At 39.5% G+C, this 13419-nt stretch overlaps 1 protein-coding gene across 2 annotated transcripts in view; it reads right to left on the bottom strand.

Moving 5' to 3' along the window:
- The window catches only part of TMEM245 (transmembrane protein 245), an 86728-nt gene that overhangs the window by 55788 nt on the left and 17521 nt on the right, over positions 1 to 13419 (bottom strand). Inside the window, exons 4-7 of one of the 2 annotated variants that reach the window (XM_019734185.2) lie at positions 8528 to 8644; positions 5980 to 6198; positions 3489 to 3658; positions 527 to 550 (exon numbers count right to left, since the gene is read on the bottom strand). In XM_019734185.2, the coding sequence (XP_019589744.2) occupies positions 527 to 550; positions 3489 to 3658; positions 5980 to 6198; positions 8528 to 8644 (530 nt within the window). The remainder of the gene's footprint in view (positions 1 to 526; positions 551 to 3488; positions 3659 to 5979; positions 6199 to 8527; positions 8645 to 13419) is intronic. The other variant, XM_019734186.2, reaches the window with a different exon arrangement.

The following is a 13419-nucleotide window of genomic DNA, read 5'->3' on the forward strand; positions in this document are numbered from 1 at the left end:
AGGGAAACACGGTAAGTTAAAAATAAAATTCTTAAATATTAGTTATAAGAAAGGACAATATATAAAATTACCAGCCTAGGGGATCACACAAATATTTCACAGATTTATCATTTCAAAAAATGCCAGTGTCATATATAGAAAAATTAGCAATAAAGAATTCGCTTTCCTTTTCAGTAACGATTGCCTATGTGTTCTCACACATCCAAGGAGACTAGAGCATCAGGCTGAGCCACCACAGAGCTAGAAAGGAACGGAAATCACAGCAAACAAAAGGACTACGAGACAGAACTTTGTGCACACACTTGAGCAAGAAGATAGTATCCAAATCCTAAGTAAAATCCTAAGCTTTGGGTTTTTAGCAAGTTATACTGTGACAGCATTAATGCTTCCTGACCTTCCATAGCTTATAATTAGAACTTTAATAACACAAACCTAGCTTGACATATGGACAGAAGCAGTGAGAACAGAAACAATGGAGAAATTACAGAAGTGAATAGTAAAAACCAACATCCATGTGTTCATTTACCTTCTTATTTAGCCAGTGCCAGAGCTTGAGGATGGAGGTAAGGTGAGAAAGAGGAGATAAGAACAGTGGAACATCATTAGAGAATGCAATAATAATAGCATGAAAAGAAAAGAAAGTCACTGAGAGCAGGAGGAGATTATCTCAGAGAAAAGAAAAACTAGAAAAAAAACAAAACTGTAATACATTAACAACGTTTTTAAATTGAATGTATTATTCCTTTAAAATGCACAATGATTACAGTGATGATGACCACAGCTTTGCTGGCAATTCAACAACTAAAAATACATAAAATAACCTGAAAGCAAATTCCAAAGACCAGAGTAATGATTAGGGTTCTTTCACTATTCATGCACCAAAAGGATTTTTGGTCCCTGTATAAACTAATTCAAGTTCATATACTGCATTTTCACTGAACTGTGTAGTTGCAGCTTTATAGTATGAGTTATTTTACATTTTTTTAAAGAGGAAAATATTGCAGTGCTCATTTGGAACAGAGGATACCTGGCCAAAAAGCAAGCATAGCTAAGATTCTGTTAATATTTTGTGTATCTCCTTGCATCCCAATTTTTTTAGGCACACATTTTCCTACAGTGTAGAACATCTTGCTCTTTCCACATAAATGTTACCTCATCTAAACCTCACAATATTTAGCACTATAATAACTAACGCCAGTTAGTGGACACAATCTAAAGACCAACCAGTAAACAGGATTTAAGGCATCACGCATGATATAAAAAGTATAAAGGCTAAAAAGCATAATTTCATCAGAGTGAGTAAACGCTCTTTACAGAGTTTTCCCTGAAGTACACCCCGTGCATGTTTAAACACATACTTCAATCTCCTATAGATGAATTGTTTCAAAAACACTGGTCCAATCAATTAAAATTCAATAGAAACATGAAAAATAGATTTATTCCCCAAAGCAGCAGCCTAATTATATTATTATACTAGACAGAACATAATTTTGGCATCAACTACAATTAAACAAAATATTTAGTTTACATCAGCCATTTATTCTAATATGTGTCATTATATAGCAGAAAATGCTGGTGTTATTCATTTTACTGTCTCTCTTAATTAAGAAAGACAGACTGGCAAACAAATTAGAATAAAAATGACCAATTTTTACAAGGCTACTCTGTAACAAATACTTTTTGATGCCCCTGAACTTCAACTGACACAACTGTACAGTTTTCCTAAATGAAGAGTTACCAATAGAAGTACGTGAGAGCACTGAAAATAGGATTTAGTCTCTATCCCTTCTGACAGTGGTAAGACAAAGAAATTAACTGAAAATAAGAGTTACCCTCTTTGAAAAGTTTGAAGCACTCTAGTAAGATAAAGCTTTATCCCAAAACCAGGGAGATGTGATCAATATGTTAATATCTGTGCAAAGTCTTAGATTCTTCCTTATTTAAAGAGTTGAAAACAATAAAAATACAAATAGGCAAATTGCAAAAGAAAAATATAAACAGCCAATAAGCATATATAAGGATGGCCAGGCTCATTTTTATTTTTAAAAATTTCAGATTAAAACAACAAGATAATTCTTTCTACGAAACTTAAAAAAACTTGTTAATTATACTACCCCTTATTGGCAAGAGCTCGAGGAAATGGGTGTTCTCATGTGTTGTACTGGTGGGAATTAAAACTGGCAAACTTTCTGGAAGATAGTCAGGCAATATGTCAGAAAATATATCCCCTGTTCCTCCTTTGACCCATATTTTATTATGGTTATTTTATGAAGAGTTTAAAAGATTTACTTCTTCTTCCCCACATGCATTCCAGTTGTTATATTATTCTCATCTGTATCTCCACTGTTTTCACCTAGCAGTATTTCTCCACCTTAAGCCATGAATGGACCTGTTAAAGGAAACAGTTACTAGCCTCTGAGATGGAATCTAGCTCACACGGCACGGCACACAAATACAACGTGCTGATCCAGTCCTGCCTGACCCTCCAGCCTTACCGCCCACTATCACCATTTCACATAGCCCAGCCATGCCCATTTTTTTGGTGTTCCCTAAGAACTCATGCTTTGGAAGTCTCTGTGCCTTTGCACTGCTCCATCCACCTGCTCTTCTTGCCATGTCTACCTAATAAACTCCTACTTGTGCTTCAAAATCTGCCCCGGCATCACCTCCTCTGCAACACCTCCCCTCTCCCACTGCCTCACCAACAGTGAGCCACTTCCTGCTCAGTACTATCCCTGCATCCTGTACACACTTTCCCTCCACATTACAACCACAGCTAACACTTGGATAGAGCTTACTGTGTAGCAGGCCCTGATCTAGGAACTGTATATACATTACCTCATTTAACCCTCACACCCATTCTCTATAAGGTATATGCTCTTATACGCAATTGTACTGATAAGGAAACCAAGGCACAGAGAGGATAACACATTCGTCCAACATCACACAGCTAATAAGTAGCGGAACTGAGATCTGAAACCAGAATCTGGATTCAGAGACCATGCCCTTAACCACTCAGCCTCTGAATCTGACCACTGCCTCTGAATTCTAATGGTTTGCTGGCTCTCCCTCAACAGAGCTTCTGTATCTAGTTTTCTGCGATTCGACTGATTTTCCCTAAGACTTATCTGACACAGGAGAATTATTCCAAAAATAGTCGCTGAACTGAGCCAGATTGTATCCTCACTCGGGATTTCAATTCGGTCCTTATAAAATGAGGGAATTGAACTCGGTGTTCCATGAGATCCTTTTTTCCCATTTTCTAACAGTTAATACTTAACACTATGCTTATTTAAACTAAATATATCCTACCCTTACAAAAACTGTAATTCTAAACTTTAAATTTCATCATAGAATTCTATTTCAAATGTGTTATCAACAATTACAGTATAAACACTAAATATGATGACTTGAAATATCTCAGACAATGAAATATATACAAATATATACACCCCATTAAAACCGCGCAAGTTCTTAAAATACAATACCTTGCTGTCAATGTTTAACAAGAATTTCCCAAGCCCGATGATTGGCCAGGGCGCTAGGGCTTCCTGCCGCTCCTTCAGGAAGTGCTCTACCACCTGCCACCAAACGTAGCAGCGTTTCTCCACAAAGTTCACAACGCCAAAGTGAATTACAAGCTTTTTGAGTATCCAGACTACAAAGAAGATAAGAAATACATATATAAGCAAAATACAGATTACGAAGTCCTCACGTGAAAGGACCCTTAGTCCATGTGCCCTTTCTAAAACAATAAAGCTAGTATTAAAATAAAGATCAATTTTTAAAACAGGAGAGGGGAGGGAAGAAAGTTCAAGATAGTCCAAATTGATGGTACTGGGACAAACAACTTTCACACAAGCCCCACCTGCCGTGTACTACCTCCTTTGTGGAGTCTGAACCCCTGAAGTAGTCAGGGATTGTTTCATCACCTATCTGAACATAAGACACCATGATCACAAAGATTTCAGGGACTACAACCTTGGGCAAAGAATACTAACCCCTGACACGTCCTAATCTCCTTGGCTGTTATAGCTGCTATTGCCAAATTTTGTTCTCTTCCTTAGCTTTCTAATGTTTAGTAACCAGATAATGTATTCCATATACCTGATGATTTTATACCACCACAAGTAACATTGTCATTTGCGTTCCTATTTCTCTACTTGATGATGCTCTATACATCTGAATCTCTCACCAGCGCTCTGTAGAGAAACAGCCTGGCTATAAGCAGGGCTGCTACCAATGGCCCCTGAGGCTGGGCACGGCACACCTTCAGCAGGGACCATGCACAGACCACAGTGTGAATGCGCCCCCTGCAGCTGGGCAGTGTGGTGCCCCTACCGGAACGGATATAGCTTCTTGGTAAAGGTGGTGGGACTAGAAGAAAGTGTTACTTATCTGCGAGGGTTGCCCGGAAGTTTGGACCCTGGATAATTGGGGTCCAATCACTATAATTTCCCTAACTCCAGGGATTTCTGTGTCCTTAGCCCTGGCCTTATAATGTAAAGCTTCGCAGTTTACTATTTTGAACCATGAGCTGAGTGCTACATACCAGTTCAACAAGTCCTTCATTAGCATTTTTAAATCTCTGGAGAGGTCCTAGGAAAGCTCCTACAATTTCTAGAATAAGCCCAGAGTATTTATAGGCTGTAGAAAACCTTTGGAGGCTGACTTGTTCACAGCCTGCTCTCTCAAGGGCGTGTCAAGTTCCTGTGATGGCCTTGGGGTTAAGAAGTGACTAGGACAAATATAATTCCTGCTAACAAACTATAAGGAAAAGGGGGTTCCAATAGCACCTGACATGATTTGCCAGCATGAAAGAAATCGCCTGGCAAAACCAAAGAAAGTATGGAACAATCCAGAACAGCAATGTAAACTGCTTCACTAAGCATCTCTACCAATTTCTTAATAGAAAGCATGGCTGTGGGAGGTACTCTGTGACTTGGTTAATTACAACAGTCCTTGCTCCAACTACCAAACAGAGGATCTGCCTGAGGATGAAAGAAGCAGATACAAACTTCATCCCTTGTATTCCGTGTTCCCTAAGCGGAGGCACTATAAAGTGTCCTGGTCATAACAAATCTTCAAAGAAATGGTAACTGTTTACTTAACTGTCCAATTTAATGAGAATAGTAAGTTTGAAAACAGATGATCTAGAAGGTAAATAAATGGTCCAGTAAGTTGAGACTTTTAGACCATGGTATAAAAAAAATCAGGCTTCCAAACATTGGATTATGTTTAAATCAATAGTGAAAAACCTTGATGAAGGAGACACGGACTAATCAAATTTAGGCGGTATCTGGATGGCAGGATCCCGAGCGTGAACTGATGACTTAAATAAATTTGGTGTGAACTATGACTACACTAAAAAAGAAAGGATAACAGACTGTGCTACAAAGCACCTGAGTCTCGGAAAACTGTTCCTTACTCTTGCCGTATTAGAAGGCACCTTTACAGAGAATCAACACAACAGAGGTAAGCCACGAATTACCACGGTATTCAGGCAAACAGACCTAACTTAATGATGGGTGAACAGCCATAATCTCCATTTTGATATAATTCATACTTGTGCATGTAATTTAATTTTCTGTCAAACAAGGGGAGAAATATCAAGATGCTGCATACATATATTTCTCAAAACCTACATTTCCTTTGAATTAAAAACACAATGTAAAACACACTTCACTAAGAGCAGCTCTCAAAATTCAATCACAAACCCCAAAACTCAGATTGTTAACAGTCTCCCCCTAGAATCATTAATGGCTGAATGGTCAACTCGCCACATGGAACCACCAGTCTGTAACACCACACAAAATTGTAAGAGGCTAAATACATTTTCAAGCTTCAAAACGAAATCTTAAAGAGGTATCAAGTAATATATTTTCAAAATAATGTTTACTATTTAAATGTAAACGTCCTAGCGTTTTATTTTAAAAGACAGTAAGATTATCCCAAGTCTAATCATATTTAACCAATTACCTGCAATAGGCACTGGCAGCAACTGCACAATCCACAGGTTCAACCAGACCTGGACTCCAATGATGGCCCAAACGAGAGACACAAAGTAGATATCACTCGTTTTCTTCTTTCTAAGGAATGTTCCGATTTCAGTCCTTTGTCTGCCCAGAGTGGGTGAAGGGGAGGAGGGTGAAGAAGATGAGGACAGTGATGGAGGGGGTTCTCCTCTGTCCATGGCTTCTGAAGAGGGGAAGGAAAAGAAAACATCATCCACCACCTTCATCCACAGTAGTGAACAGTAATACAGAGAAATGCGCTAATCTACTCTATGTTAGGCCATCAAAATGTGCTCTCATGGTATGATTACATCACATTAAAAAAGAAAAAAAAAAGATTTGGATGGATGTCTGCATATGTACTGAAAAATGTGTGGAGAATTAACAATGCTGACAGTTTAAAATTTAGGGAAACTAAGTTTGTTGAAGGGTAGAGTTGGGTATGGGGACTATTTTAGTTTTTACTTTATACACTTTATATTGTTCACGTTTTTTATGACATATATATCATTTATTAATATTTTTCATTTAAACAAAAAAACTAAAGAAAAATACATAACAAAATAGCCGAGAATTATACTTAGTCCATGAAACTTATTCAAACCATATACAGCAATAAACATTACCATATAGTAGATAAAAATTCCTCCTCTTTTAATATAATTTCATACTAGATGCATTTATATATATTTCTGACACAATATGGCTTTTCATGTCACCTAACATGGAGCCAATTGCTCTTCCAAGAAGAAGCCAAGACTTTGAAACATGTCTTTCTTAGAATGAGATGTAAAACAAGATTGCTGAGGGTGAGGAATTTTCAAATAAATCACATTGAATTATTTCACATGAGGCACTGTTTACTGACAATGCAACTGCTACATGTTAATGTAGGGTTATATTATTATTTCCAAGTTTCACTAAAACCTACCATATATGTCAGAAATCATGTAACTAGCAAAGCGGTGCTACTCAGTATATACTGTGATGATAGAAATGAGTAAGGTCCTAAAACTTGCATTTTGCCTTCCATAAATAAAAGTTCAGGACAAAACTATATCATATTTCTGAAGTTGAGGAAAAAAAGAGAAAAAACAAAACAAGAACACCCATAATCCCGACTCCCAGTCCGCCCTCCAGTCTTTACACAGTTTTACATAGTTGTATCATGTTCCACTCAACCTTCTTGACTTTCTCCCTTCAGCTAAATGTCAGCTCCAGGGGAGATAAGATCTTGTCTGCCTTCTTCTCCCTCCACTGAATTCCTAGCACATAGAATAGCACTTGACATATAGTAGGTGCTTACTAAATTCCGTTATGTCAAAATTTTCATAAGCAACTATACAGTAGCCCTCTGAATGCTACATAATTTCCTTAGTGTTCCTTTTAAGAGATGTTGAGCTGTGAGTACATTTTTACTAGAGCTATAGCCAGCACCATGGTAGGTCAGTCCACCTCACCAGAACTAACATTCTACCTTGAGGTTTGAAGCTAAAGCCCAAGCGAGTTATAATATGCTTCTGGTTGACGTTGCTCTCTGAGTATCTTTGTAATTTGGAAACCTCATGTTGGTGGCTGTGGCAGCCATTTAGAGTAAGTCCATAACCAAAACAGTATTCCCTCTCCACTGTGAAAACATGATTCAGTGTGCAAGAAAAATAAGTTGTCCTACTACCCCAAATGCCTTTTTCTTAGCTGACCCCTTCCTTCAAAATTGTTCTAAAGTCAGTTCTTCCTCCAGAAGAGCTCACCAAAAATATTCCTTAACTCCAAAACCTCTGGCACTAATGGACCGCTTGGCACAGGCAAAGATGGGCGTTTACATTCCAGAACTCTGTGTGAGTACCGCGTGACTTTAAAGCTGATAGAAATCTACCAGCTAGATCTCACAGGAGCACTGAATTTGAAACAATAGGAGGAGTCTGTTTTAAGGGAAAGTCAATATATTAAGAGCATGAGGGATGCAAAACAAACTTTGAGAAGAAAAGTAAGAAATGCCAGAGAAATGGATGACTAGAAGATGGAAAATAAAAGTGAAAACAAAGATTTGGAGAAAGGGAACAACACAAGAAAAAAAAAACAATATAGAAAGTTAGAGCAAAATAGAACAATGGAGGAGAACTGGCAGTTGTAGAAGAAACGGAAAATAAGAAAAGGATTAAGTGTGGGGGGGGAAGATATGGACAAAGGTAAATGGGGCGCTGAAAAAAGGAAAATAATACGAGAGGAAAGCGAGAAATAACAAAATAAATTAAGAAAAGAATATTTTTTAAAAGGAAAGAATGAAAAACCAAGATAAGAAACCTAAGAAGGTAAATAATAAATGTCTGAAAAAAAGTGATACATAAGAACAAAAATTAGAGGAAAAACAGTGTAAAAATAGGAATCAGAGAGAAAAATGAAGGACCTGTAAATAGTACTTTGTGATGCTAGTGTCTTTCTTAATTGTATATTCTACGTATATAGCAATTTCTGGAATGATTCTGAAGGCATTCCTTCATAAGCGGAGTCACCTGCAGGCTGAGTGGAGGGCTGGTCTTCCGTGCTTGATTCGTACCCTGTGATAGAGATGGCCAGCGTTGCTAGAGTGGAAGCTGCCATGGAGATAACTTGCCCTGGCAACTCTGCCCCTGTAAAGCAAGCATGCATTTTTTTAAACTTTTTAAAGCAAATGAACCAAGCGGGAAGTAACTTGAACCTGAAACATAGTCCTAAGTTTTCAACATTAACAAAACAAAACGGTTATTACTGATCCACCAGACCAGTGGTTCTTCGCAAGGGAGAATGCTTAAGTATCAACAGGAAAGCCTGCTAAAAATGCAGGTTTCTGGACTCTGTCTCTCTCTCTCTCATTTGGGATGCTGTTGCACGTGGCCTAGTGAATATATAAACATGAAGCGCCATGTTTATGTTTAACTTCACAGGTTAATTTTAATACACATTTCTGTTGAAAAACACTGCCACACCAAGTCTGTGACTTCCTGAATATAGACTTACTCTCCTTTGTATTACTAGCTTGTAGTACGGTGTGGGACAGCCCATACCTGGTGCTCTCAATAACACTCCACAGACGGTTATGCAAATGTATGGGTGTTATGCCAAACCATTTACATCTATAAAGTACATAATTCAGCACAGCCAAAATCCACCACTAGGAAATCTAAAGGAACAGCATTACCCCGTTTCATGTTATATGTGCCCATATTAAGTTCCTAATAGGTAGTACACCGAGCTTAACCATTTGCACTACATTTAAATAAATTATTTACTAGCCAATGAGGACTGTCTGTAATTGTCGGCCTTTAACCTGCTGTGGCAGACAACACAGACTAGCTTACACAACACCAGGTTCTAGCATGCTTTCCTGCATCTGAGAAACTGGAAAGCTAAAGACTGTATTTCTTGGATTCCATTGCAGCTCAGGTCCCACACGTGATGCAGTTTCTACCAGGCAGGCACGCCTGCCCAGGACCTGAGAGACCAAAAGGCCTGACTATAACGTGGAAGCCACACAGCTCTCATGCCAAACAGTTATGGAGGCGTATGGTTTTTCTGCAGAACTTGACAGAAGTTCCAGAGGTTTGGCTGTTGGACCTCTAACTTTGTGGCAGGCAGCAGCAGCTATGGCACTTCTGCTCAAACAGTCCTTTGGTGTCGAGCATTCCTCCTGGTTGCACTGCTTCTGCCTCTGTCAGATCCGAGCTCAATCGTATGGGCTTTCCAAAAATGTCACATGCAAAAACTCTATATCAATACCTCTTTCTATTTAGACTAGCCAGTGTGGATTCCATTGTCCACGAGTAAGAACACTGACTATCCCTTAGTCACCAAATTGCATACCCGCACTCATACAGCTGGGACCTTACTTTTGGGAGACCAATACTCAACATGACGACATAGAATTCTGCAAGCCAATGAAAGGAGCCACAACCCTTCACAAGGTCAGTGTATTTCATCTCCAAATGAACTCCACACACCCAACCAATCCAAGACTGGCCATTGCTCAGAGCTGAGCAGGCCAGGGCCTGAGATGACTCTCCGCAGACTCAGCCATCAGGGTCCAGAGCACTCACCTTGCTCAACCATATCCTACCCCTCTGCTAATAACGCCTCTGTGACCTGAGAGGTGTTCCTTTCTAGGCAATACAAGAGAATCTCAAGCTCATGATCTGAGAAGACAGCAAGATTTCTAGATTAGGACTGATTCTCCCGGATTGAGTATCTAAGGTGCTCCTGAGATGCCAATAAGAGAACAATGGCTGAGAGAGAAAGGCCGTGTGTTTCATGTCTTACATGTTCTCTTTAGTCACTGCACTGGATGCTGGGGATAAAGACATAAAGAGGCTAGTGGAAGAGACAGATACGAATTAATGAACCACACAAACATGAATGTGTACAAACTATAATGACTGCTATAAAGAACAAATACTAGGTGTTTTATGAGCTCCCAATAGAAATCTGACTTAGTCTGGAGAATGAGGAAAGGATTCCCTTTAAGAAGTGAAAATGAAGCTGATATACAAAGGATGAAAAGAAAATCACCTAAGAATGTGAAGACTAATATTTTGGATAGAAGAAAGTGAATAGCAAGGCTGTAAGTGAAGAACCTGGCATGTCCAAAACACTGGAAGTCCAAAACAGTCGGCATGTCTGGAACAGACAGCTAGTGGATAACTGGTATGGAATAAACAAGGCGAGGGATGGTAAGCCCGACGATGGCAAGTTGCAAAGACCACAGTGAGGACTTTAGTCTTTATCCTAAAAGGAGGAGGAAAGCACTAAGGAGTTTCAAACAGGATCATAATCGTGCTTTTTACTGACATTTTACTGAGATAATTGTAGCTCCCCTGCAGTTGTAAGAAATAATACATCCTGTGAACCCTTTATCCAGTTTCCCCCAGTGGTAACGTCTTGCAAAACTGTGGTACAACATTACAATCAGGATATCGGCATGGACACAAGATACAGAACAGCTTTATCACTGCAAAGGTCTCTCCTGTCGCCCTCTTCTAACCACACCCACCTCCGCACTCCAAAGAAAAATGATCAGTATTGAGATATAAAAAGATCGTTCTTGCTGTTTGGTGAAGAACAGCTTAGCGAGACCAAGAATGAGATAAACGACTGCAGTATCATAGGCGAGCCATGTTGATAGCATGCCCTGCAGCGGTTAACAGGGCAGATGATGGAAAACTGGCTGCATCTAAGAGACGTGGAGTAAAGTGGACCAGACGTGGTGATGAAGCAATAAAGGGAATGAGAGATGAAGGTGTCAGTGATGACCCCGAAATTTGCAGCTTAAGGTGAGACAGACAACATGCAGGGGAAACGGATGGAGACGTTTGCACATATTGAAGCTCTTTTTAGACTTCCAGATAGAAGTTTCAAAAACAAACTGATTACACAAGATACTGAAGAGGACCTAGTTTCTTGTGCACCCAAGAGAGATTTCTCAGGCTCCACTCAAAAGCAAAAGTTGGAAACACCTAATGATTAATGGCCTGGGACAGAAGAGTAGAAAAATAAAATATTTCCAGTCAAAATTCAAAAAGCAAAGTATTCTCTCTTACGTAAGACTGAAGACTAGTCAAGGCTCCTGAATTACTAAACCCACCTCTTCACAAGTAATTTAATGAAGTGGTGACTCTTCTTTGAAAGACTGAAAAGTGCTTTTTTTAAGTAGCTCCAAAATAACAAGATCACTTTATAGCTCCTCACACATGGACTTCCAGTCGGCTGTCTTTTGACTTATATTTCTAAACTCCTACTAGGCATTCATCATCAGAGGTGACTAGGCTATGTGCTGAGATGAGAAACTAGGACACTAGTGTCCAGCTCAGTCTAATACTTAAACTATCAGTCAAGGTTCAGTAGGTTCAGGGCTAATGTAAAGGTATGTGTAGCATATTTCCATCCTCTGTGCTCCACGTAATGTAAAGGTACGTGGAGCACAGAGGATGGAAACCGAATCCATGCTTGGGAGGTAAGGGAAGCATTTCCAAACGTGCGGACAAGGCTGAAAAATGGTAAGAGGTGCAATCCTTTAAATGCATTTCAACAGGTTAGCCAGATAAAGAAGACAGAACAAGAACAAGGGGGCAGCCAGATGGCTCAGTTGGTTAGAGTGCAAGCTCTCAACAAGGTTGCCGGTTCAATTCCTACATGGGATGGTGGGCTGCGCCCCCTGCAACTAAAGATTGAAAACGGGCAACTGGATTTGGAGCTGAGCTGCGCCCTCCACAACTAGATTGAAGGGCAACGACTTGGAGCAGATGGGCCCTGGAGAAACACACTGTTCCCCAATATTCCCCAACAAAATTAAAAAAAGAAAAACCATTAAAAAAAAAAAAAAGAAGATAGAACAAGTATATCTTGGGGAGGAAGGGAGAGGTGGGGTAGAAAACATCTAGGAAGACCAAAAAGAAGGTCTAAAGACACACATGCAAGAAAAAGCAAAGTGTGCTGTCCAAAGAACTCTAAGAAGTCCCAAAAAGGCCAGAACATAGGGGCCGATGAGAAGAGCAGAGAGAGGTGAGGATGACAGGAAGAATGGGAGCGGAGAGTGGGAGGGTTCATACCCGGAGGCTGTACAATTCAGTGGCTGGGACCACAGGTGAGGAAACAAGACTGCCCAGGTTCAAATCTCAGGTCTATTCCTTACTTGTTGGATGACTATGAGCAAGGTACCAAACATCTAGATGCCTCAGTCTCCTCACGTGTAAAATGGAGCTTATAGAACTTCCTGTCTCACGTGAGAATTCAGTGAAACAATGATACAAAATGATTGGAACAATACCTGGCATGTACGGCTCACTCAATGAATGTCAGCTATTATCATCGTCTATATCCTAACTATTGGTTTGGGGAGCATAAACTACAAGCATAAGTCACTAGCACTCCTACAGTAGCTGCACCTCTCAGCCCCTTACTACTTCATGTTGTAGCCATTTCCCTAAGTTTTATCCCCCTTAGCACACATTTTTTTGATCTCCTGCAGGGCCATGCAAAATATTCTGTATACAGTAGGCACTGAAAGACTCTGAGGAGAACTTAAGATCATTAAATTAAACCTTCACAACCATGGCTAATTTTAAATACTAACTCTTTCTCCAACTTGCTGACGTCACTAAAATACACAGTAAATATTCAACGAATCAGCGCTAAATAAACGAAAGCTATGAAATATCATCCTAGTGAATATACGAATGAGTCAGCAAATTTTTAGAGTGCCTGAAACTTCACAAAGGAATGAAAAGAATAGCACACAGAGAAAATCAACAAGGAGTATCTGAAAATTATGGATGTAAGATTTGGAAACTGATCTTAAACAACATATAGGCATTTTAATGACTTCTGGCTTAGTGATATCCTCTTGCACTTCAAAAACCCCACAGGTTTTTGTGCA

The sequence above is a fragment of the Rhinolophus sinicus genome, linkage group LG04 (genome assembly GCF_036562045.2).
Source record: "Rhinolophus sinicus isolate RSC01 linkage group LG04, ASM3656204v1, whole genome shotgun sequence".
NCBI classification, from domain to species: Eukaryota; Metazoa; Chordata; class Mammalia; order Chiroptera; family Rhinolophidae; genus Rhinolophus; species Rhinolophus sinicus.